Here is a 26,739-nt window from a genome sequence, read left to right on the forward strand (position 1 = left end):
GAACATAAATCTCTCAAGCTCTCCGCTGCACTGTATTACATGTTAGGTCACGCATGAGGCCATGAGACTCTGACTTCCTCTATGGAAATATAACAGCAATGAAATAATCAGTAAATGTTGGGGTACAGAGGTGTAATGAGCTTTTATCAACAAACACTGCTGTTTTCAGTCTTGTTCTTGGTTTGTGGCTTGTTGAGAACTATGTGATCTGTTCTGCACTAAAGGATAAATAAGTTTTACTTTGATATTGTTATATATTCATTCTGTTCATATTTTTTTCTGATTTAAATTAGTTCAATAAAAATAAATTAAAATAGGACAGGATGAAAATATGGCAAGTGATATGAAAAAAAAAAAACCTCAGGTAATAAAACCTAAAACCTCAAAACTGAAATTATTGGTTTACCAATGAGCTAGAAGAAAATGCACATAAACTTAAAGCTTAGTTTAGCGGGACAACAATCAACGAGGTAACAAACATCCTGAAAGTGATCTTAAAATGTCAACAGGAATACTGAACTAAAAATGCTTGAACATGACTGAAACTATCATGCTTCCTACTTTTCCCATATGCAAAGGCAGTTTCAAAATTTTCTCCCCGTTTAAAGTCTAGAGGAGTTTTTCGTTTTTTCTTCTTTTTTTTTTTTTTGTAAAAAAAAATATTTTCCCCCAGAGGAGAAAACAATGCTTCAAATGTTAGCTGCATTGTGTAAGGTCAGCAGAAAAGTGTAAAGCTGCTCAAGAACAGAATAGTGACTAAAAAGAGAAAAGAATAGCAAGTGCTAAAATTGTGCAACAATTCTTGAAGTGTGTAATTGCTTTGCTTCAGTGACTCATATGAGGATTAGGCTATATGTGTGTGTGTGTGTGTATGCATATATGCATGCTGCAGCGTTCTCCCAGTGTGCCAGGGTGGAGTCAAATTAATGCTGGTGACATCATTCACAGCTGAGCGGTAAGAATAAGGTGGAGACGTGGTGTTGGGCTTCCTCTTCCTGTTCAGATCACATCTAACAAGCACTCAGTTCTCACTTCAGGCCCACTGTTACCACTCTGCCATGCTCCTCTCCTGTAGGCTTGTCTTCATGAAGCACTCTCCAAAGCATTAGCCAAAAAAAAAAAAAAATTCTCTCATTTAAGAAAACCCTTAGTTAGTTGACTTACTGTACTTTTCAGAAGTATTCATACCCTTTGCAGCTGTTCACATTTTTCACACACACAGGCGTTAATGTACTTTACTAGGATTTTATGTTGAAGACCAATACAAAGTAGCGTATAATTGTGCTGTAGGTGCATGTATATAGGATTTACGTAAATCCTATATACATAAATGTTATGTATGTAGGGTTTGAAAATCTTATAAAATTTTACACTGATCAACTTCAAAAAGTAAAGTGACAATACACGTCTCATTTTAAAATGACTAAAATTGGCGACAGAACACTTACGCTTGGCAAAAACTCAAACGATACATTTTTTTTTTCCACACATTCGTTTTTTATTTGTAAATAATAAAAATGAACTTTTTTTTATATATATATATGTATATATATATATAAAACATACACATCATTTGAGCCACATCTGTTATACAAACAATAATTGTTGCAGTGAATGCTTTACTATTCTCTAATTTTCTCATTGCTTCAGTGGAACACAGAAGATTGTAAACAATTATCGATTTTCTTTTTTCTCTCTCCTGTTAATACTGACAAAAAGAAGGGTGTTGAGGGAGAGGAGGAGGGGGGGGGGCTTCACCAGAAGATGCAAAGAAAACGCTTGTGAAGAGGGATTGAACTTGGCCCTTTCGGGGTTTCAGTGTTCAGACTGTATAACACCTTGTAGCCCATTACCTCGATGCGTCCATCTGCATGGTCCCCAATTGTATGTAGTGTTATTACCACTTAAATGACTTGGCCCCTTTTACAGTAACCGATAGTCGGCTGTTGAATAATATGATTCTCTGTTTATTCGCTGTATAACTTAAAAGCCCACGTGTCACCATATCTGAAATTATTTTAAAACATAATTATCTCCACATAGTTTTGATGTCATTTGTACATATTTATTATTCATACATCACCTCAGCCCCCTGTGAGGTATACTGTGAAGTGGAATAATAATAATAATAATAATAATAATAATAGTAAGAGGGGCTGTGAGCTCTGCTCAGTATGACTGTACAGTACAGTACATCTTCTAGAGGATCAGGGAAAGACATCAGCATAATCTCGGGTTTCAGTTTGAGAGACACTCAGCACCAGACAGAGGGACGTGGAACAGACTCCAGCTGAGTTCAAATGTCTTTTGCGATATGGGAATGGCTTCTTGGTTTTTATCTCTTTAATATTCAAGTACGAGCAAAACTGTACAACTGCATGCAACATACAAGCGGCCCTACAGTACGTGGAACTAACACGCGTTAAGGTCAGTGTCTTTTTTTTTTCTTTTCCTGTATCGGTTTTACAAAAAAAGAAGAAAAAAAAAAAGAAAAAGAAAAAAAGCAAAGAAAAAGAAGTGCATGCAGCTTGGAACGCATTCCCAAGTCCTCCCCACGTGGTGGCGGGAGGTGTCTGCAGACGAGACTGGCAGATGAGTGTTGGTGTCCCGACTTTCATATTCGCATAGATGCATGAGGAAACTGTGATCTATTCTTCTTTTCTGCTTCAAGACAAAATAAGTAACCTGAACCAACGGGATTGTTGCTTTTTTTTTTTTTTCCATTTTCATAACTACATGTTTTGTTTGTTTGTTGTTTTTTTTTTGAAAAGTTAAACTTTTTCTAGTAAAAAATCAAGCTCTTGTGCTTGTATTAAAAACAAGATAACCTAAGCTTTGAATAAAAACCTTTTAACGTGCTGGGGTGAGGGAAGGCACTCCCTCAGTAATGTGAAAAGTTACATGGTCCAATCCAGCTCTGGCATAGGTGAACAATAGCATTTATTTATTTATTTTTTTTATCTGACAGTGATACTATATCTCTTGGACATTTCAAAGTGACATAAGCTTGATTTATTTGTCAACCCCCTACAACACAATTAAACAAAGACAAGTGGTTGAACATTGATCTCATTATCAGGTGTAAAAATCTAAGACATGTCACTGCTTCGGTCCATCATTTTGCCCCCATTCTCGGCTCATTTCCTTGGCAACACTCTTGGAGGATCATTAGGAGGTTTGCTGCATCTCCGAGAAAGGAGAGGTTTTAGGGGAATAAATGGCATATTTTGCAGGATTCTCCTGTCTGTGATTCTGCATTTCTTCTCCTAAAACATGCAAAAAAAAACATTGTAAACAAAAAGACATGAGGTTCCGTGAGGAATACTTTGAGCTTCTTAAGTAGGGGTCGGTTTGGATCAACAGGAGGATCTCTGCAAGACATATCTAAGAAAGTGTGGGAACTCATTTTAGCCCGTGCAGCTCTGAGCAACACTGCGCTGGACAGTCACGTTTAATGTGGTGCCTCTGCCATGTGATGAACTGATTCGGGTCAAAGGGCTGTTTATGGCAGAGTGGACCACATGCTGCATGTCTAATGGGTGACTGTTCAATACTTATGTTTTGGAAAGAATAATTAAAATGAAAATGCGTGACACGGCATTTGCAGGAATGTATTCCCCTTGGAAAAATATCTGGTTTTACCATCGGTCCATCAATTTGCCTCCAGGCAAACTTTAAAATCCCAAAAATTTGAATTAGACAATTTTTGCTTCTCTATTGCATTCTGTAACTGAAATTACCAAAACGTTGAAAAAGTAAGAGTGTGGTATATACATGACGTTCTCCAGCCACCAGGATTATCAGTATTAGGTTGAATTGTCAAGGATTGTTACAGTTTCACGGGTCACACGTGGGACTTCTACAACTTCTGCACCCAAATCTATTTCAGTATTTGACAAATGAGGCTTTACTACGTGCAGCAAGATCTCCATTGTTCCACCCAGGAAATTTCCAGGTGAACTCAGTGAAAGAACAGAGGCAAAATGGCGGACCATTTTATTATTACCCATCATCCCGGAGAAGAGCTGCAGACTAAATTTTGTGTCCTTTAAAAATCTCTTTTTTTCATCATGCACACTTCAGACTGACCACATATCATGAACATTTTGCACACTGCAAAAACATTTTGTGCCTGTAGTAACAAAAGGAAAGAAAGGAATGCCACAGAATTCACTCTTAAAAGACTATGGCCCAAGAGTAGCCATGGTAAACATGTTGAAAAGAGAACATCTTGACAAAGAAAGGGACCAGTGATCTAGGCACCAGAAGAAGGCCCTGTGCTTCCAGACTGAACACCCATGCGGGGGAGGGCAGGGCGGCATCCTGACGGGGAGAGAGAGCAGGAGTACCGGCAGTCTGATGGGCTTCTGGAGGAGGCCGCTGCAGAAAGGACTGCGCCCCCTGCAGTCAGCGAAGGGATTTTACCTCTGTCACGAGGCCATACATTCCAATGCTTACGTACATTTCTTTGCTAGGTTGATTCGGTTAAAAACCACCCTGTTTCTTTTTGATTCACCGACACTCATAGCTATCATATTCCGACCGGAGAGCAAGAGATAAACCATGAGATTTTTCTTTGAATGGAAACAAAACACCGAAATATGACGCTCCCTACGACAGACAAAAATAACTGCGGCAGGAGTGATTGTCAGGTTTCAACAAAGCTTTCTGGCTGTGACCGTTTCTGATTGTTGTTGTTCTATGGTTCTACCTTGTATGGGCCTCTCTCTTCAGTTTCTTTTCTTAAGTTTCTTTTTTTTTTTCCCCCCCCTTTCCTTCGAGGGATAGTGTAGCACTGTTGGTCCACTAGGTTCGAACACCAGGCGGTCCTGAGGAGCTGTCAAGAGATGATTGGGAAGCTCTCCGCGTCAGGGATGCCAGCGTCGGATCGACCAAAGAGGACGGAGGGAACAGCTTGTACCAACCAATGACTGTGTTTGACAAGTCCAACTCATCCAGCAGGATCTGTGCAACTCCCATGAAACTTTTATGGTCCATCCTGCCATAGTCACCCCAGACGATAACCTGAGGGAGAAGATGTGCTTTAAGCTACTCAGCTCAATCATGTGATGAGGAGGGAAAAAAAATATATGGCACTCACCTGTAGGACTTTCCCCTGTGGGCTCTCCTCAAACAGCAGTGCTTGCTGGTACAGGGGGTCAAGTGTTTTCCGTGCAATCTTAGTTTTCTTTTTGGCTACATATGCTCCATTATTCAGCAGGTAGACTTTGACATATGGAGCTAAAGAATAGAAAAACAATAAAATGGTCTGAAAATACAAGCTGATCCAGATTTTCTAAAAAATAAAATAAAATAAATACAATTTATAATTATAATTGGAAGAAAAAAAAAAATGTTTGTATTCAGACCATATAAACATTGTAAAGCAAAAGAGAGCAGAGCACCTACAGTGTCTCGCAAAATGCATACTGAAGTTTTTTCATATTTTGGAATGTCACGGTCACACCCTTCAATGTTATTGGGATTTAATGTGAAAGACCAACACAAATGAGTGCACAATTGTTAAATACAGGATTTTCAACTGGCTTTTAAAATTAACAGTCTGAAAGGTGTGCCATGCATTTGCATTCGGCACTCTTTACTCTGAAAACGTATGCTCACAAATGTCACCCATACTCAATATGACTGGGCTTGGGCAACTGGCTAAGAATGAAAAAAAAAAAAAAAAAAAAAAAACCGTCAGTTTCTACAAATGCAAACTCAAAAGAGTTCTTGGCAGTACCAAAACGCTTGATGTACCAGCTGCTATTTGAGTTTTATCATACGACTGTGAGCAAAAAAACGGCTTTGCAAACAATCAGCAAACAAAGTCGAAAAAACGAGAGTTGTTGGACCAGGGCTAAAGAAGCAGCTATTACCCATCATGTGAGTACAGGGCATCTCTGCAAACCATCTGCAGAAGCAGTAGCTGGGTGTTATCAGGTGCAGGTTCTTACCAGGCAGAGATTTGGATCCTGGCTTTTGTACGAGTCCTCGAGCTCTGATGACCTCCACCTCCAGCTGCCCTTTTTTCTCTATCATTCCAATCTGAATGTCACCTGAGTAATGAGAGAGCAACGCTTGCTGAGAGGAACGACAAGTGGTTCAAATGATGAAAGGAGACAATGATGTGATGCTGTGAACCCAGACCAAACAGGACAGCAGCTAAGCTGTTACCTCAGAGCTTTGCTAAGACAATGGGAAGCTCCTGAAGTGGTTAATGACTGGACAGAGAAAAAGACATCTACATGTCTAAAGACAAGACAACTGATAGCAGGTATCGTCAAAAAATAACCAAATGGAAAAAAAAATCTTTAGAGAAACAAAACAAATAACTAAAAACTAAATTAGAACTGAACAAAGAACTACACATATTTAAATAAACAAACATATTTAAAAACTAACAAAGTTAGTTATGAGAGAGGAAGAAAAGACAGGTAGACAAGATGAGAAAGACTTATAGCAATGGGAGGAGAGAGAGCAATTTATAGCATAGATGGGACAAATAAATGAGAAGAGAAATAATAAGCTGAATAATAAGACAACAGCAGAGACAAGTGTGACAATTTAGTACCTATGGCAGGAGTAGCCAGAGTTTGCCTGCCCACCAACTGTGCTGGTCCCAGTCCATCCAGGAAATCGCTGAACTGGCTGCTGGCACCCAGATTTAAACTAACACAGAAACTAATACAGAAAACACAAACAAAACAGAGCAAATTTGTTCCTCACGAAGTTCAGGTAGGTCACTGATAAATCTCATCTGTTTTTCAGGAGGAGATTTGTGGTTCACTCACTTTCCCTCAGAGTTGCAGCTGTTCATGCTGCCGTTGTTGGAGTCTCTGCTGGCCTGGCGGCTCATGTTCCTGGAAAGCTCCACGGCCATGCCGGTCTCTGTGCTCCTCTGGATGCCCTTTTCCCTTTTAGTCTTCCCCTCTAGAAAAAAAAAAAGAAAGAAAAGAGGCAAGAGCAAAAAAACTTTTAATCCAACAGTTTACGGCCTTCGAATTCAACGTGATACACACAAGCTTCCGAGGTCAGGCAGAGAGACTGATCCAGAATGATCCAAGTCTGCAGTTTTGATTAAAATTGTTGCATTTCAGCCCATGCTTTGGACCGAAAGCATGGACTTCGTGTGTAAATCTCTTTCAAAACAATATTTTAATACTGCAGAACATGTTTGTTGATTACAAAAACGCAACATTTTGCCAACATCTTTTAAGCCGAATTCCCTGACTTTCTAAGTGATTTCTACTTGTACATGTACAATCCATGTAATCCAGGGAATATAAATATTAAACAAAACAAAATAAACCACAATGCCTACAGTAAAAAGCTGCAGCATTCCCACTCCTTGAACATTTCCACATGTCAGATTTTTATTGTTTGAAAGCCATATCTCCTTTTCCTTTCACTTCAGAATTATGCCCTGCTTTGTGTTGGTCTATAACACAAAATCCCAATAAGATCTATAACATTTCACAGATTCAATACGAAAGTGTATAAGGGACGTGAATGCTGCTACCATTTAATTTACACAACAGAAGACAGACATTAAATATGCAGCAATACATTTGAATAAACTAATTTAGATTCTAGTTCATTCTACGAGTTGCAAATCAAAACAGTCCGTTAGTCGCAAAATGTCCAATAGCATGAAACAGCTGGAGGATAAAGCTCAGCTTCAACCATATGAATCCAGTAAAACGAGGTTACAGCCTTACCTGATGTTGCTGTCATCCATCATGACCAAAATAGATTTTTCTATGAATTAGTGTTGGACTCTGTCCCGTGCCTCTCTCTCTCTCTCTTTCTCTCTCTCTCTCTTTTTTTTCTCCCATCTTTACATCAAAGATGAAACAGCGAAAGTAGGAGAACCAACCTCCTCCCCCCCCAGGCCAAAGGCTTTTTAATAGCTTTTTATGCCAGGAACAAAGAAGAGAAAGGCAGAGTCTGGCTTTCATTCTACATGCCCTCAGTGGAAAGAGTGCTGGACATTTAAACTCTAAGGCAGCAGAAGATTTTGTCTTCTTCGGAAGGAAAGAACACTTTCAATTTTCTGGGTCTGGACTAAAGTGTGTTTTAATTTGTCAGGACAAATCATCAAGACTATTCCTATGAGAACAAACATTTAGGATGTTTTAAATCATCATTATATCCAATAATTTAAGTAACATTGTAGAGCTTAAAATAGAACTTAAATGCAGTCTTCTAAATAAGTACAACAGTTGTTATTCTCCTTTCCCAAATTATAAAAAAGTATTAAAAATCAAGGTTAAAAGGAACACAATAGAAAACTTGTGTCTTTTTACAACTTGATATTGAGTCAATATGCTGACACCACATTTTGTCAGTGAAGAATAAAACTGTGAAGACACCCAGGGACTAAAATCTCCACATGATGACATAAATGTTACCCAAAACCCTACCCACAAAATTTCTACTGTTTTCACCGGAATTTTTAATTTTATAAATAATTCCCCAAATTTCTTCTGATGTCCAGGTGATCAAAGACAAGGCATTCAAATTATGACTAAACCTTGAGGGCTACGTAATCCTGTTTTAGAGGACAATAGTGATACAAAGTTTGAACAGTTAGTGTGTGCGACTCACCAGGGTCGCTGATCTGTGAGGTGCTGCGGCTGCGGTTCTTGCCGACGATGGCCACGAAGCGAGCGCTGATGCTGGAGCGTCTCTTCTTGCTGCCACCGCTTACGGTGCCCAAAGCGGTGTCTGATTGGCTGCCGTCTGTGCGCTCCTGCGTGTAGATCTCACCGCTCACACTGGAGCTCTTCATCATGTTCCGACCCATAGAAGATCGCATCTGCCGACTGTAAGGTAGAGGACTCTGGATAAATCTAGGACCCTGTTGGGGTTATTGAGTGTGCTCTTAATTAATGTACACAATAACGTTCCAATAACCTGGGATAACATAAAATAGCAGGAGCAAAATAAAAAGTGAACTGCTGTTTATTATGCCAAGTGGGAACCAAATAGAATACACCTTCTGTTTTAAATGAACATAACTCAAGTTTACAGTTGTGGTAGGACTGAAAAAGAGTGTTCATTAACCAAAAGGCCATGATGTTATAAGTTCAAGTTTCTTCTTAAACATTGCACTAAACACGAGCAGCAGCAGCAGCAGCAGTAACGTGAGCGATGCCGCCTCCTAGGGTTTTGGAGGAGCCAGCGCACGTCGATCCCCTCGGAGGGCGTCAGTGTGCTGCAGGACAGCGCAGCCACACTGCCTCTTTCACTCAGACTTTCCGCTCCCAGTGGCTCCCTGACAGCTACAGTCCAATGACCCAGAGGAGCCGGGCAGAGGGAGGAAAGAGGGAGTGTGGTTTGAGGCCTCTCCACTGCCTCCTGCAGGGGAGTTAGAGAATTTATGGCAGAGGATGGGTAGGATGGAAGGGGAAGGTCCTGGTCTTGAGGATGGAGGGGGTCCGGGCAGTCACAGCACAGAAGGCATGCAAGGAGAGATCTAAGACATGCAGGGGTGGGAGGTGGAGGGGGGGAGGTGCACAAATACATAAACACACGGACAAAAGGACAAATAAGATTTCAGTGCAAACATGTAGTTTTTGCATTTTTGTAATGTTCAGCTGAATCTCTCAAAGATACTTTGAGTGTGTATAACAGTTGATCTCGAAAGTTTAGACATTCCTGTTGGATTTTCTTGTTATTTATCAGCTTCTTTTAGATAACCAATGTTTACAAAGATGTTACAAAGGAACAAATTAGTGCACAAAGGTATCTGTCAGGGGAAGTGGACAAAATATATTGAAAAATAGCTGATTATGAGACTGAAACTGGTCAGGAAGGCCAACAGCAACACTGAAAATACCAACGGACTGTCCAGCTATTTCGTGGCTCTTTTCTGAATGTTTGTGATTTGTTTTTCTTTAGATGGAAATAGTGTTTTTGTCGAGGCAGATAAAGTTCCAAATTCCATCCAACTTTGTCCCCAATCTTACTGTTGTCGACTAGTGAAATGAAGATGAAGAGTGATTCACATTTTCAGCATAACAGTGATACCAAACATATTGTACATCCAAATGATCAAAAGGATGAATTCATGAGAAGAAAACAATTTTGGAACGGCATGATCAGATTTATTTTTAGTTTTCTTAGAACCGATTTGTCTGTTTTTCAACCAAATTGCGAATGAAGTGGGTGTTGAGGTTTATGGAGAAGGTTTTGAAATAATCTTCCATGGTCTCATTTTGTCAAATCCCAGAACAAACACTTCGGCACTAATGAAATCCCTGGTATGCTAAACAATTTTTTTTTTTCCAGCAAAAAATAAAGCAAAAAATAAAAAATAAATAAAATTACATTCAATTACTTAAAATGCCAATTGCACAGGCAATTAGAGAAGGATAGCTGATGGAAGGTCGTGTACAAAAAAAGCAATAAAAGTGAATGTGGTATGTGTTTGTGTAATCCCACGTCTTCTCTGTTTCCTTCTCCTTCCATGAAGTTGGACAAACTGTCCTGAAGCAGATAACAGAATCCATGAACACAGACAATAACAACCTTATTGCCTTCAGAATACATCTAATTAGATCCCCAGCTAAAGTGGGTGAACAATGCCTAGTTAGCCGCACAAGTCTTGTAGAGGACACAGAAAAAGTGGAAAAAGGTAACCTGAAATAAAAGATCAAAACTGAACTATGTGTAGAAGGACGCAAGTGATGGAGAGCTAGTCTGCAATATTGAAGACAACATGGTAAAGTTTAAAGAAACGGCTCTTTCAGCAGCAGTCGTATTAACAGAGGAACAAGCGCTAAAACAGGGATATGGAAATACCTGGTATCGTTTAAAGTCTTCACACTCAAACGGACTCCTCTCACATCTGACTCTTTAAAGTGTGAGAGTTTCTGCTTATCCATGAAATCGTTTGGACTGTAAAGAACAGGGTCACCTTCTCTCACTTTCCCAGACTTCAATACATTTGCCAGCTAATAAGCTGCACTACATCACCACCTGACCCATGGAGGACCACTGGGATTGGGTCATTTGTCCCTGTCAGTGCCCTGCTTCTGGTCAGCCAGCACTGTGTGTGTGAGTGTTTGAGTTCAAAATGTCCTTTTCATATCAGCTTGACGTCAGCTGAGCCTAATCGTGGTTTGCTTATGTTTAGTTTCGCTTCAGTTCTTGCTTATTTTCAGATAATTTATTAGTTGAGTTCAGCATTGGATGCTGTTTATCATCAGGCTTTCGGACAGCTTTGTGTGATAAAGAGTCTTGACGCTGGTGGAAATCACTGCATCCACTCATTCAAATATAGTAAACCTACAAATAATATTTAATGTGTTAATGTGCAGACAATCAAATCTATTTCATTTATGTTCAGTTCAACGTTATTCAGTAGATTACATAACGATGGTGTTTTTCCTCAGTCATAAGGGAGGGAAAGATTGATTTTAGAGGAGGTGGAGAATTATTGTTACCTGGACTCCCTTGTATCTCCTGCTACCGTGTGTCTTCTGCGTTTCAACTCCTGAGAGAACCGTCTCTTTCCTGCTTCCCTCTCTTTCTCCTCCTCTCCGTTCACCTCCCACGATATCCTCCTGTCTTTTTTGTCCTCCTCTAAAGACTTTGATCTAAGTTTGTTTTTAAGTTGTCCCATTTGGTGAGTTTGCGTGATTGTTTGTACGTGATGATGTGTGTCACAGAGGAGACGAATCATGCAGAGGAGCGGAAGCATGCAACATTCACAAAAAAAAAAAAAAAACACAAACTGTGATTAGCATGCAGTTTAAAAAAAAAAAAAAGTAAAATATTGTTTAGATTGCGACCAGAGCATGCGCCCAAAAAGAACTGACCTGAGTCGTCCTCCGGGCCGCTCTGATTGTATAGACATGTAACTGGTGCTACTGAGACGAGAGGCACTGCTGGCACGGGAGAGAGCCGACACGTCGCTCATGTCGCTGTCCGAAGACCTGGCCGACATGTTGTCACTGCTGCGCCTCTGCTCTGCGTACATCTGCAATCAAAGCTCTGGCGGGTTAATCTGATTTATGCCAAACGAGGGATCAAACGCCTACATTCTGAAAAAAGTGATCAGAAGAAGACAAGTTGGAGATGCATACCTCCCGTTTGGTCTTGAGGTCTGTTTGAGAGTTGTGGGAGGCTGAAGGCCGGTAGGAATGTACTTTCATTGGCAGCTGTCGGGCTCGCTCCTCCACTGCTAGTGCTGATACAAAATAAGAAGATAAATAAAGCTTTAAAAAGAGAGTAAAAAAAAATGTTACCTTGAAAACCATATTGATTGATAATCCTCATATGTACAAAGAGAAAAAAAATTTTCATGCCATTTTGACCCTGCATTAGCAATCTTAAATATGTTCACAGTGAATCCATAGTGGAATATATATTTAAAAATCAAAGGATAAATAAAATTAAAATTAAGATAAAAGATAAAAACAACATATTTGCATCGTTTTACATTCTCCAGACCATCTTAGTAGAGACAGGGCGCAGCGCTCTTAACTTATAAACTTAATGTAAAGCTTCGTTGCCAAATGTTGACTTTGGTGTAGCTTTAAACTGTTCGTATAGATTTTTTCTGTTTTGCTTTTATGGCTTGAGAAACATACCGTGCTCTATGCTGCTGCTCTTCGCAGGGAGCTGTGGAAGCTGCCGACCCCTTCGACCGGATAACACAGTTGGAGGAGAAGGGCTGCCGTGTGGGTGTGCTCTAACAATAAGCATCAAAGACAAGAAAACAGGTGGAATGATGACACATGCCTAGTTCCAAAATTAAATATTGACATATTTAAAAATGGAATCACAGGAGCAACAAAATGACATCTGCAGACAATAAAGTTAGGAGAGAAGGAAAAGGAGTAAAGGACTATTTTCTGGGTATGTTCTCTACACAGTCAAGGCTACACACATCCTAGAAGAGCACAAAGGGGGGAGGGAGGGGGGGAATACCTGCTTGAAAACATGAACACAAGCACACACAGGGGGAGGAAAAGATCAACACAGGTAACAACATGCACCTGTCCGGCCGCGGCGAGTTAGGACAGGAACCTGACAGCACTGTCTGTACAAAGGGCCTCAGGGGGCCCCCTCTTCTTCTACTGCCCCTTAGGATAGAGGTGGGCTGAATTCGACTGCTGGCAGCAAATAAAAAAAAAAAAAAAGATAAAAAAAGAATACCAAACTATCTAAAGAGAGCAAAAAAAAAATACCTCAAGAAAAATGTTTCACTCCTCTTGGGTTCCGGTGTTTCATACAACAACCCCGCAAATACATGTTACTGTGATTTTGACTATTGTGAACTAAGAAATAATTTGACAGACATTAGGGTAAAGACTCTTAGTATTCGCTTCTAGCAGATGTTTTTTTTTTATTTTTATTTTTTTACAAGAGATGCACCAATCAATTGCGTAAAGATTGTGCTGAGATTCTACTTTCCTGCTTCATTAACTGTAACAAAATGAAACACTTTCACCATATTTAGTCTCTAAATGCATCAGCCAACAGCGTGAACCTCAAGGCAAATTTTTTGAGTTGGACAAAGATCCGTTACATTTTAGGGACATATCGTGTGATGCATACGATTGGGAAAATCGTTTAAAAATATTTTTTTGTATTAAAAACATCAACCTCTGGTCTCAGAACCCACAGCAAATTTTCTCTATAGTCCTTATAAATAACATCAGAAAGAGTCAAAAATAAAGCCCACATTATCAGAAATGAATTTGGTATCAGTCAGGAAAAACATTATGGCTGCTGCTCCATTTTGTACCAGCTCTGACCATCTCATAATGATTTACACCAAACATACCAGGAGCTGCTTGGGGTTCAACAGATGGCTGTAAACGTTCAACATGTAAGTTTAAACTGCAAATGACCTAAACACACAACTGAAAGCTCCCTGAAGGTGGGAACTGCCACTACATGATGAAATGAATTGCCCTCTCATCACTTAATATCACTATCAAGTGTCAGTTTGCCTGTGAATGCAGACTACACAACGGGACATGGGGGTATTTTTTTTTAATTTTGAGATAAATCAAAATCTGCAATTTTGATTTATCTCACATTATTTGTCTGTCACACTCACCAAACCTTCTTACATTTATAGAGTTGTGAGATCAGTTGTAGATCCACTATATTTTATTATACTGTATCACATTACACAATAAAATTGGTAGACTTTGTCAAAGAATTGTGTTCTAAAACTTTCTATTAAAATATTAATGTTATAAAGGCTGCTAAAATCTGATGAATAAAACTTTGAATAAACAGTTCATTTCATTTTAATTACTATTAAGCCCACAATTATTCACACTTATGGCAGATTTACATTCAAAACATTTTCAAAAATCTTGAAAGTTTGTTTCTGATAGTTTATGAGGCAGGGATCTCTCTCTCTCTCAAAAAAAAAGTAAAATATATGAAAACATAAAAGGAGTTGTTTACATTATTTTTTTAAGATGGCTTGTTGAAAATGATTTATATCACACTGATTTTTGCACTGATTGCCTGGGGCAATTCAACTTCATATGTGCACTTAAAGATCTCACCAAGCAGTTTAGATGCTATAAGAATGAAGTGATGATAAAAATGAGAGGAGAGGAAACTGATCAAATGAATGAATGAATGAATCTGTGAAGACAAAAATGATCTTACCTGTCCAATTCAAGACACTTTCTGCTTTCCCACAGACAGTTTAGACTGGATGAATTAATACTCTCCCTGTTTTGACAACCAAAAAACATAGAGGAAGACAAAGAAAGTGTGTGGAAAGCAGCCACCCCTTAGATGTGCACTGAATGTTGCCTGAGGATTAAAAGAAAAAAACTAAGATCCAAAAACTGATGCTGTACTTCTTTAGGGAGGATTATGAAAGCAATTTAACTGAGAACTGCACATCATGTAAACTGTTTTTCTTCCCTAATAACAATGTTGAACCAAATAAAGTGCTTTAAAGCCAAAGTAGTGTTGAAAATGACAGTGGGAGTTCAGCAGAGAGGCAGTTACAGCAGAATAAATATGGAATTGCACAGCTTCAGAGCACAAGTCTTTACGAGAAAAGGGAACGAAACAGCATCGATCGCAAGGTTTGTGATATCAAGCTTGAGCTCTAAGCAACAGGTAGTGCTTCCAGAAGGAAAAAGTCAAGGAGGTTTGAGCAGCAAAGCAAAGCAGAAGCAAGAAGTAGGGAGAAAGCAGATGGGAGGGCAGGCCTGGTATACCTCTCTTCCTCTGGGGCCACGTGCTCTACTAAGATCCTGGGGCTTGGGGGAGTCCTGCGGGGCAAAGAATTGGAGCACCTAGAGGGGCAGGAGAAGGAGGAGCGTTCCAGGGTGAGAACACCAGGAGATTGTGTTAGTAAAGGCCATGAATGTACTGCACACTTCATGGCACAGTATCAGAAAGCTAGAAGAGACACGAGCCATCTGTAGTCACATCAGGACTACTTGAGAAAAAGTTCATCGTATGTGTTTGCCTGTACTTTTGAATTTTCATACCAGCTCATTTACATGCAAACATAACCTGAAAATTATATCTGAAGGACTCCCCCAGTGTGAATTGAGATAACTTTCCACAGCACAACGTAGGACTGAAATCATGGCGAAACAAATTAGCTTTGCTATAAAATCCAAACTTTACGATTCTGCAGTTCTTCAATTCGACAATGTTGGGAAAGTGTGAGTAAGTATTTAAATACCGCAGCTACTATTTCTGTAATGGTCAATCTGGACCAGTTGGCATCCACAGATGCCAGTTGCTTGGAGAGAAGAAAGGTTTTTCATATTCTTCATAAAGCATTCTTGTGCGAGTTTGGAGAAAATATGTAGTTATGAGGGGGCAGGGCACATGATATGAGATGGAGTGAAAACATGGAGAATCTTTAAAACAATAAATACTGGATCACGCCGTCCTTGTAAACACACTCATGTAGAGTCACTGTAGAGCTGCCCGAGTCGCACGTTGCACATTTTTTGTCGGATACCTGTCTCTGTCAGAGGAGTGAAAGTTGGTGTCTGGTCTCAGACATGTGGTGCTGGCACTCCTCACTCTGTCCAGGGACGGCTGCAGGTCGCTGCAACGCCACAAAATGGCAGCAAAGCAAGGCAGAGAAACAAAGATAAGAAAACCAAAATCAGCTAGATACAATGTGTGATGATAAAGAGTAGAGTGTTTTATTAAAATGCAGGAAGGAGAGAGAAAGGACAGAGAGATTTAAGAAGGTGATGGAGGAGGGAGAGGTAGAATCAGTCGGCACAGTAACATGTAATGGCTCTGCTGCTACACTCATCATAGCAAGTCATTCCTAGCAACCAAATGCTGGGAGATCACTGAGATGGTAGGCTGATGAGTTACCATGGAAACCAGGTGTCAGAGGCAGAAGGATTGGTTTGTATGAGTTCGCAATTAGTTCACAGATATTTTGTATACGTCTGTGTGTTTGTCCCATTTCACTTTCTGACGTCAAGTGGCTTTAAATGGATGCCATCGTATAACAATGATGTTGGAAGTGGCAATCCTGCAACTAAACAAAGAACATGCAGCGACACGGAAACAGGCAAACTGAGAAGTAATTGGGTCATGTTTGAATCAACAAATGCAATTTACAAATGCAAATAACACAACACATAAAAACAAATGCATTTCCGCAAAAGGACAGAAAAACAAACCAACAAATTTAAGCTGGGGTTCAGTTGAATGGTTTCTTTTATTCACCTTGATTAACCCTGAAGTAGCAGCAATGATGAGCACTCATGGGCTCGTATGACATGATCGTGTTAAAATAAACTTGAGTAAAAGCTTCTCCAGGTTGCATAGTAATAAAAAATGGAAGACATGATCTAATTGTTTGCATTCTAAACCAAACGCAGCAACAGTGAATGGTTGTTTTATACAGCATTAAAAACATAAATACTGTTGTTATTAATAAATAAATAATAAACACTCCATCAAGTGAATACATGCCCACATGAAATAAAAACAATGTATATTTTTAATGCGTAGATTATTTTGTCAATCACATTTTTATTTCATTATGTATTTCAGAATAGACTTAATTTGTGATCTTTATTTTGTGTGTTTCAGGGCTTACCTTCACTTTTGGCAGCAAAAAAAAATACTTTTAATAAATATATTTTTTTATGTCATAGGGACATTCATTTATTTGATGGAATATTTATTAACAGCATTATTTCGTTTTTCTATTTTGAATGAAATAGCTCTTCACTAATTCTAATAAATATTGGGATTAATACATTCCAAATTTGCAGCCTTGTTTCTTCACATCTTCAATTTTTTCACATTATAAATGGAGTTCACGGTAGTAAAACTCCTACGATTTTATGGGTTCCCTGCTTATGTCTTCATCATCTCATTTCTTGTCTCTCAATTTTTGTGTCCAAAAAAATAAATAAATAAATAAATTTAAAAAAATACCGCTTCTGTCTTGGCCTTTGTTTTTCTTGTCTTAAGTACTGATACGAATTAGGCCTGTAGGAAGAAATTTATTTCCACTTGGCCAGATGTTTTGATGCTCAAAGCAAAAAATCTCAATCTGTTCATCTTAAATCTAAATACCAGTTGTAGATGTTATTAGATAATGATTTGTTTAAATCTCAACACCAGTAATTTACTTATACATCCAACTGTAGTCCAAAGTTTGTGTGATGTAAATAAAACAAATAAAGAAATAAAACAAAATAAAATAAAATAAAATAAAATAAAAATAAAATAAAATAAAATAAAAATAAAATAAAACCGTAAGTATACGGTTCAGAAGTCCTTCCACTTTTAAGGTGACATAAACCTGTGAAACTCAATTAAAACATTAACTTACATCTTTTTGAGGAAAACGGAAACAGAAATTTACCTGATTGAAACAACTTTTGATCCAATTTCAGCATTTCAGATGCAATTTGTTTTCTGGGTAGAAGATTCCAGAATTTTACTCTTGATTTGGATATGTGCTTACATTCATCTTTGTGCTGAAAAATGTATATTTTTTTATTCTCAGCTGTCTTAGAACCTCGGAAGGTTTGTGGCAAAATCGGACATTTTTCTTTTTTAAATTGTTCATTACTCTCTCCATCCTAACTAAGACTTCAGTCCAAGCTACAAAAAAAAAATGACGAAGCATGATGCTACCACCCCCATGCTTCACTGTGTGCCTGTGTGTTCAACTTTTGGAATGAGTTGTCAGGAAGTTTAAGGACTTCCTACACCACACATATTTGACCTTGACCAGAGGCATTCTACAAGATACCAAGTGTTTAGTCTAAATATGGTGGGTGACCCTGAGCAAAGCCACATGTACAACTTTAAAAGAGTATACAAACTTAACCAAACACAGTATTGTTTGGTTAACAATCTATATCTCTCCTCAACAGCTTTAGTATATTTTTTTCCTTTGAGTTTTACAGGTCATAACTAATATTTAAAGAGGGAAAATGAAATGGTTTATCTTTATTTAACTTCTTTAAATCACAAAAACCTCGCATTTTAAAAGCTGTGTGCAGATATCTTTTAATGCACTGTTAATTACAAAAGTGGATCATTAACTTAAAACTGGTGTAATGCTTCACATGTTACAATTAGCTGTCAGTTGAGAGTAAAACCATGCTTCCGACTGGTGGCAGAATGAGAGTGGAAATGTGTGAAATTCGCTCTGTTCTTACCTAACCGTAACCTCGTCTGTGAACCTGAGAACACGATGTGTGAGGATGCTACGAGGCAAGATGCCGCCCCCCTCTTGTCTGGTGTATGGCTTACTCTTTAGGCATGCAGGGAGGGTGGAGCTGTGTGCCAAACACCCGCATGCAAAGAAAGGCAAAGGAAAACAAAATGACACATGAAAGTGACAGAGTGAAACAGCAACTAAACACACAAAGGTGGGGTTAAGAAATGAAAATCTGCATCACAACATCAAGCATAAAGTCCACTGAACAAATGTTTGTCTTCTTACTGATAAAGCAGGTTTGTTTGTTTGTTTGTTTGTTTTGCATTTTGGGGGGTTTCTTTGCACCTAAATGCATCAGATCATCAAACCAATTTCAGTATCAGACAAAAGTAATTTTATTTACTGAGAAAAAAGCAACAAGCCAAACCAACCTGCCGCAAAGTGAACCATACTATTCCCTTGTTAAATCATGAGTTAACTGTGCTTAGCTACATTTTTTTGGAAAGCTGAGTTCGACTATGTACCTAGGAACAGGAGGCTTCACAAAATTATTCTAAGAGCACACTGCAAACTCATTCAGGAGGTTAAAAACGAACCCAGAACAATATGTAAAGCAGCATTCCGTAATCTTTGCTCCACACAGAAAGGACTTGCTCCCCTAGAGGACTATGGGGATCAAGGTCTGAGATTTTAGTCACATCCCTTGCACATCTCTGGATACCTTATATACCTTAAAGCATTTTCATGCACATGAATGCATGAAAATAAAACTTGCTCACACACCCTGCTTGTCAATACTACCAAAATTACTACATATTTGATTGACTGTGGAAGGCCATAAATCTTTTAACTGAAATATGACTGAGAGGCTGTAGCAGGTTCCTTCACAGTGATTTAAACATTTCTTTGCCACTTATCACAGTCTTGATGGCAGTTGTTGCTACCACAGGTAGAACAACCAGTTTTAAAAGATGATTGCTTTTTCACTTAGGGCTAGACTGATTTTGTTAAGTTTTCCACTTTATAAATTACGTCCTCATTTGAAAATTGTTGTTTATTTGTATCCTTTCAGGCTATCAATGTCTGACAATAAAGTTTGTTTTATGATCAGGGGGGAAACCAGCACTGTAGCTACATGACATATTACTCAGTGCAGGTGAGTTTTCTGTAAGCTCAGATTGCCTTCAGATTTCTAAGATACAGGAAATACTAAATGAACACGTAAGCTAAACTAAATTCCATCTGCAACATAAGAGCAAGGATTTCATTACGTAAAGGCATAGAGATAGTTTATCTAGTTGGAGATTATGTGTAATGCTTATTACATAATAGAATCTACAAATCTATTTCTTGAGAGAAAACCACAGTACTGTAGATTTGAATAGTCTATGTACATATAATTTAAAAAGTTATAGCTAGGAAGTTTATTCTGTTCAATATGAGAGTTTCTGCCTCATGGTAGTTATGTAGATATGAGTACAGTAGTGCAGATGATGACAGATTAATTTGACGCTGAGTCAGATATGAAAAAATGGAAAAGCTAAGAGTGTGGAAATGGATGCTACAGTCAATATCTCTTAGATATATGTAAGTGCAATGACTGCGCTTAGCAAGCTTTGCCTTCAGACCTGCGTGGCACTGCTTGTAGCGCCATATATCTCTGGCTTTTCACATTCAATTTTAGCATCTTGTCTTGTTTGAAAGAAATGTTTCATAATTATTCTCATACTTGCTATATTATATTTCATATATTTTCTCAGATACTCGTCTCCATTTTTTTTGTGGTTATATTTTGGTTCTTAACTGAGAAGCCTGAGACCTCATTGCCTCATTTCATTTCAGCTCTCTAGCACACAACTCCAGGTAAGATGGTGAAGAACACGTTTTGGACATGCTGTGTGTTTCACTGACAATTAGTTTTCCATGTCGAGGAATGAAATATTCAGTAGAATTGGCATTCGTAATTCTGACATTTGCTGTTCGTAATCTTGAGACCCCCAAATGCAAACATTTGAAATAAATAGCTTTTTTTTTTTTTTTTATGCAAAGTGTTTGGAAGCTATTTGCCAAGAGACGACGTGTAGTGAGCATCAATAAATCAGGACCAACAAATGGTACAGGTTGTGTTTGATTTAAAGAGCATTTCTTAAATAAACTAAAGCAACATTATATTCCTCCAATAAATGTGATCAAAGCTCCTCAGAGTTATTTTGGTTTCTCTTGTCAGTTGGTCAAAAGGCTCAAAATGGGGTCCGAATCAAAACCTGTAGAAATGTGGTAGTTTTTCTTTAGAAAATATAGATATTTTAAATTATCTCGTCTTTACTAAAATTTATACCTTGCAAGATATGAATTGATATACAATGGTTTAGTAAAGGGGGACAAGATGGTTTGCTCACAACACTGAAATTGTAGTAGGGAGAGATGAAAGGGCAACACGTAGGTATGAAAGAGGTGTACAAATTGGTGATGGGTGAATTAATCCAGACCGGCTTCTGCAACATTCTGACCACAACAACAACACAATGGGAGGCTTGTTGTACCAAAAAGATTCACCAATTTCACAAATGAGTAATTGAAATAAGACAAGCACAGAGTAAGGAAGGAAAGACAAGATTGCCTTCCGAGTGTAAAACGCTTACCTGTAAATGTCTTTATGGATACCATTTACTAAAAGGGGCATTTTGGGGGGGAGCGTGTTGCTGTATCTACCTATGCTCCTGGTTGAACGAGTAGAAATCATGCACATTGAAAGCAAGACAAGAAAAAAAGCGGGAAATAGAGAAAATATCTCAGAGAAAATGCTGGGAAATGAGAAAGAAAGCTTTGTCTTCTTTCAGCTCATGGAGAGGGTAGGCTTCTAATCCACTTTTATATTGATTAATGTGTTTTGTGTTTTATAGATATATACACATATATATAAGGCAGTAGTGAAAATCTAAAAGAATTCTGAAAAAGAAATTCAAAGTATGCTGCAGCACCTAGGTACAAATGCAAAATCCTTTGATTTCATGCAGATGCAGAAAATCTGAAACATTCAACTCATTCCTTATACACCAAAAAAAAAAAAAAAAGCTTCTGTTAAGATGAAGTTGTTAAGGTATGATGGCAACCATTAAAACACAGCTGAATGGTGTTTGTACCTGTTGGTATGTAGGCACTCTGCACTCCCGCCTCGAATTGATCTGTTCATCTCCAGGACCTCACTGTCAGTGCCATGACGATGAGTGAACGAATGAAAAACGACCCAGGAAAACACACACACACACACAAAAAAAACAACAAAAAAAAAACAGGATGGCAACGCAGATGAGCAAAGTGGATTTATGAATGATAGAAAGCAGGAAAAATATTTTTTCACATTACAGTTATGTCTAAGACGAACACAGTTAGACGTATTAGTAGAATTAGTTTGGTGAAAGCAGATTACAAACAAAAAAAACCAAAAACAATTAAGCAAATTAAGAGGCGACCTTCGCAAAACAAATCTAACGTTTAGCAATTTTAGGGCTTTGTAGCGTAAAAATGTTGTGAGCAGTTACTGATAAATTACTGTTTTACACATTTCTTCACTCTAAAGTTTCAAGACGTCCCAATATTAGTTTACCTGTCCTCTGAATACTCGTAGTCTGAGTCAACGGAGCGCTGGTGCTCCAGGGAGGACTCGTGGTAGTGTGTCGGGGAACGTGAGTGGTTGCGGTTTTGGTGAATCTCATCCAAACTCCTGAAGAAAACATTTACATTAAAATATATGTAATCCACTACATATTTATTTAATACACTATGGATTCTGACTGAAAGACATTGATTACTACAAATAAGAAACAAAAAATAAATAAAGTTTGCTTGATTATTACAGGGATCCAAAGAACAAGTCTTGACGTGTGTGATACAGCGACTTGCAAAGTGTTTGCATCACTCAGACTTTTCCACATTAAGCTATGTTAAGCCCCTTTGTAAAAATAAAGGGACTGTATTTTTTTTCTCTACTAATGCTCTCTTTTGCCTGCCTTGTCAGTTTAGATGTACAGAAGACTACATGCAGAAATAAAAGGCAATGTGAGACGCTGTTGCGGGAAGCTGACCTTTGCATGGGCACGTGTGGGGGCCGAGACCGAGCCCTGCAGGAGTCTTCTCTGTGAGGAGACACGGAGCGGGAGCGGTGCTGGATGGGGCGCTGCTGATCTGGGACAGCCAACGTGCTGCTCCGATCTCTTTCACGGGAGTTTCGCTCTCCACCTTGGCACAAACACAGGATGTGGACACGTGTGACAAAAAACAAAAACAAAAAAAAAAACATCCTTCAGGGATTTATATGGATACAAACATAAATTCGCAATCAAGAAAGAGTGAACCCACTCACATCGAACCTTTTCATTTCTGATGCATCAGTTAAAAGAGGTATTCGATTCACTACTGCTACAACAACAACTACTACTGCTACTACAGATGCAAATCTTGTGCTGGATGTAGAACATCACATCAAGATGTTTTACAAGCAAATCAAGTGCCTGACTGTTTCTGCAGTGCCTCTTTCAGGCCAGAGATGTAAAAATGTATGTAGCACCAGATGAACTACTAATCAAACCGTTAAAGTTGTTACTTAACTACAGACAAAGCTATTTTTTTTTTTTGGCCAAGCGATCAAATAAAGTTAAAAAGCAATAGTTCTTGATTCAAATGACCTGTTGTAGCTGCATTTAAACATGTATTTGTGAAAAAAATGAACATAAGTGTTATTTAATTCTAGTTTATAATATATTACATAGTGAAAGGTGCTCTGTTTCTTCCTGCTTCCTTATCCAGAAAAGACGTGTGTATTAAATTAGACAGAGATATTTTGGGTAAAGTTATTATGCATCGTTAGTGAATTTCTGTTTAGTTTTTTTTTTTTTTTTTTTGGGGGATTATGCATTTTGAGTAGGCCTTGATAATATCTTCCATTTTATGCTGCCTGGTTATCTTTCATGTTCCTCTACTAATTTTCTGTTGATGTTGGGTTTTTCTCAAGTCTTCTGCTTTTTCCTGTGTTTTATACATCCTTTCTTCAAAATAAAGTTACTGACTCTCTGAGTCCGCTTTTTTTTCTGGGCCTGGAGTCTCTGGAGATGGTTGTACAAAGAAGGATTTTTCATTAAATGAAAAACATTGCAGACAACCCTGAGCATCGAGTTCATGTGGAATAGTTTTTTTAGTCTGCCATCCTTTTCATACTGCCAATGAGCATACTAGTGCTCCTTTTGTCACAAACAACACCTTTAAGGCATCTAAAAAGGGCAAAATTAACTTTGAACATATACAACTCAGTAATCAGGCGCGCATTAGACTGGTGAGAACTAAAGCTACTGCAGAAACAGACAAACAACAAAGACATTTACTGCTGGTCAAAAAAGTAAAACATAAAAAGTAAAATATATCAATATATATATGAAAAAAAAAGAGGTCACCCTCATGTGCATGTTGTCTCCTGTGAAGTGAGCCACAAACTGGTAGGACTAAAAACATGCAGGGGATTGAGAGTAAGTGAAATGGCAGAGAACAAAGGAGCTCTGCAGTCTAACATGCACTCGGTGCTTCAGTAAGTCTACAGTCCAGCAGAGGAGGAGAAACAGTTCACTGCAGCTTCTGGAAAGGTCAGTACAAACTAAAGGGCACAAGATTACTGTGGACTGTGCTGCAGGACACGATGAATAGTAAAAAAATCACAACGGAATTGTGTATTTTTAATACAATGGTGCAAATTAGATGTTTAAATGATTTATCCGAGGAGAGGAAGGATGCAAGAAGAAGCTTCTCACCAAGTGCTGGACAATTACAAGCTACTACAAGGGAAAAACTCAGTAATCATGCCCCCCACCCACCTTTAGTCCCACCTATCAAACCATCATCAAACTCTGTATCAATGATGCGATGAGACCCTGCATACACACATAAACAGGGTAAGACGGGGCAAAGCTGAGACGTCCTGACACAAAGGAGAAAGCTCAGAAGAGGGAGAGGTTAACTGGTGCAGACTCAAACACATCGCAGGTCCCAGCGAAATGCAGAAGACTGCATCCTGAACGACATACTCTGTAGTTTCTTGCTCGGACTGTCTCCGTGGACGTGTCGGCGCGGAAGGTATGGAGAGGGCTGAGGCAGAGGTATGGAGGACACGTCATGGGTCTGGAGTTTGTACCAGTGGGGGGTGTCGTCCAATAAGGCCGTCTCAAGCTCTATTAGGATCTGACAGGACAGAGACGGAGGACAGATGATGAGAATGTCGGAGAAGAAGAACTGAGAATCAAAAAGTGAGTGCTTCATGTGTCATCGGAATGGTGGAAAGACTCAAATCTTGACAAATCGGGGGGGGGGGTTTACCTGTTGGGGTAACAAGTTTACGAGCAGGGGTTACTGACTCAAACAAATTTCTCATAGATTTAAAGGAAGGATGAAAAGAGCTAATACAGAAAACTTGCTAATATTTGTAAAGGATGTAATGACTATTCATCTTTTAAGTTAAAAATAAAATAAATATTATTTAGCAATTTGTTCAAACACACAAAACCATTGCTTGAGAGGAAAAAACATAAAACGTTTTAAGCTGTAAATTGACTTGTACTTTTTCATTCATTATAAATAGAGCAACATTTTAGCAACGTGATGCTCTGTGATCAGTATGGGGACATTGTGAGGCATTGCCAACCTCGCCCAGAAATTCGCTCTCTTCCTCCTGCACTCTGGGCTGATCCCAGACAGTGATTTCCAGCATGCGCTCTCTGAAGTCCCGCCGGTGAACATGGGAATATATGAAAGTCTGGTTCCACTTGGGCTCAGAGCTCTTCTTCACCGTTTTAGTCCGTCGTTTACTCTTGTCACTGGAGCCCAGGAGAAAAACCAGCAAAATGAGTTCAAGCGGATGATATAACCTTTAAAATGCAAAATGTAAATGTTGTACTTATATAATGCAAGCGCTGGGGGATGGTATTGTTAGCCCAGTATGGGCAAGGCAGAGTGGTAAAGCGAAAATACAATAAACCTCCTTACCTCCGATCCGGCAGGAAGTACATTTTGACATATGGGTTTCGAGGTCGGCCGTCTGGTCGAGGTGGCAGGTTTATGGCTTGAAGGACGTTGACAATCAACTGGTGACCCACTTTGTCGTACCACAGCTTTACCTAAAAAGATGTTGAAATATAGTTTCCCTCCACTGGAGACAAACCTCAGACCAAACACTTCTTTCTTTACTTACAGAAAGCTGTCCAGGCAGCACAAGAGGAAGGTCTCGAAGGGTGCCAGGACTGGTAGGGGACATCACCGAGATAGAGGGACGATCCATCTTCTGTGACTCAAACGAACTGGAGCCAGCTGAGAGACGAAAAGCAAAGGTTCTGGTGAAATATTGTAAAAATGAGACCACAGAGTGAACAGTAGAAAGAACTAGAACATTTTGCAGACAGTTTCTGAAGGTCCCGGCCTTTTGACTCATAATATCTAACAACAATACATTATTCATATTTTTACACTAAGTTAACTACAGTTTTGAGTTGTCAATCATGTTAGTTACCTGGCCTGTAAACCATGCTTATCAGAAGTGAACCACGAAAAAGCAAGGACTTCGTTCTGAAAAGTATACTGAGCAATTCAAAACCATTTATAAAGATGGAATGTGCAAAGCTCAAACACGTTGCTGATGTCAAACATGTTTTAACCAGGAGCAGCAGGATTTGATAGAAACCCCTATTTCTTACAACAACAGATACATTTCCTGAAAATGTGCACCTTATTTCCATCAAAAGTGAAATCATCCGAGGAGATCGAAGTTTGTAGCTGTGCAAGAAATTTAAATGGAAATTTTTCAAAAATCTTCCTCCACTCTACAAGTTATTAACCACACCGTTAGAAGCCCAGATTTTTTTTTTCAAAGCCTTTGTAAAACTTAAATGAGATTTTTAGGAAAAGCCACGAATGTACTAAATATATTTGACATTGAAATATAGAACCTATTTGTCCACAGAATTTAAAACTGTGTTTCTAAGTCGCCTTCTTCATGTAATGCACTGCTCTCCATTCATGGCCGGCAACAACAAACA

At 38.8% G+C, this 26,739-nt stretch overlaps 1 protein-coding gene across 21 annotated transcripts in view; it reads right to left on the bottom strand.

Annotated features, from left to right (window-relative positions):
• Positions 1 to 1,551: 1,551 nt before the first annotated feature.
• The window catches only part of rims1b (regulating synaptic membrane exocytosis 1b), a 68,359-nt gene continuing 43,171 nt past the window's right edge, over positions 1,552 to 26,739 (bottom strand). For 7 of the 21 annotated variants that reach the window (XM_016679235.1, XM_016679236.1, XM_016679233.1 and 4 more), the window contains 24 exons: positions 25,899 to 26,014; positions 25,694 to 25,824; positions 25,353 to 25,524; positions 24,739 to 24,892; positions 24,529 to 24,585; positions 22,753 to 22,906; positions 22,275 to 22,391; positions 21,811 to 21,873; positions 21,310 to 21,387; positions 18,666 to 18,785; positions 15,977 to 16,066; positions 15,216 to 15,293; positions 14,650 to 14,715; positions 13,011 to 13,127; positions 12,603 to 12,703; positions 12,096 to 12,199; positions 11,829 to 11,989; positions 11,454 to 11,606; positions 8,611 to 8,828; positions 6,795 to 6,933; positions 6,575 to 6,684; positions 5,958 to 6,059; positions 5,102 to 5,241; positions 1,552 to 5,025 (listed from right to left, as the gene is read on the bottom strand). In XM_016679235.1, coding sequence (XP_016534721.1) covers positions 4,807 to 5,025; positions 5,102 to 5,241; positions 5,958 to 6,059; positions 6,575 to 6,684; positions 6,795 to 6,933; positions 8,611 to 8,828; positions 11,454 to 11,606; positions 11,829 to 11,989; positions 12,096 to 12,199; positions 12,603 to 12,703; positions 13,011 to 13,127; positions 14,650 to 14,715; positions 15,216 to 15,293; positions 15,977 to 16,066; positions 18,666 to 18,785; positions 21,310 to 21,387; positions 21,811 to 21,873; positions 22,275 to 22,391; positions 22,753 to 22,906; positions 24,529 to 24,585; positions 24,739 to 24,892; positions 25,353 to 25,524; positions 25,694 to 25,824; positions 25,899 to 26,014 — 2,960 coding nt within the window. In that variant the 3' untranslated portion in view covers positions 1,552 to 4,806. Of the gene's footprint in view, positions 5,026 to 5,101; positions 5,242 to 5,957; positions 6,060 to 6,574; positions 6,685 to 6,794; positions 6,934 to 8,610; positions 8,829 to 8,951; positions 9,482 to 11,453; positions 11,607 to 11,828; positions 11,990 to 12,095; positions 12,200 to 12,602; positions 12,704 to 13,010; positions 13,128 to 14,649; positions 14,716 to 15,215; positions 15,294 to 15,976; positions 16,067 to 18,665; positions 18,786 to 21,309; positions 21,388 to 21,810; positions 21,874 to 22,274; positions 22,392 to 22,752; positions 22,907 to 24,528; positions 24,586 to 24,738; positions 24,893 to 25,352; positions 25,525 to 25,693; positions 25,825 to 25,898; positions 26,015 to 26,739 lie in introns of those variants that run through there. The other 14 variants (XM_016679252.1, XM_016679249.1, XM_016679234.1 and 11 more) reach the window with 13 other exon arrangements.

This window comes from Poecilia formosa, unplaced genomic scaffold (assembly GCF_000485575.1).
Source record: "Poecilia formosa unplaced genomic scaffold, Poecilia_formosa-5.1.2 Scaffold206, whole genome shotgun sequence".
Classification (NCBI taxonomy): domain Eukaryota; kingdom Metazoa; phylum Chordata; class Actinopteri; order Cyprinodontiformes; family Poeciliidae; genus Poecilia; species Poecilia formosa.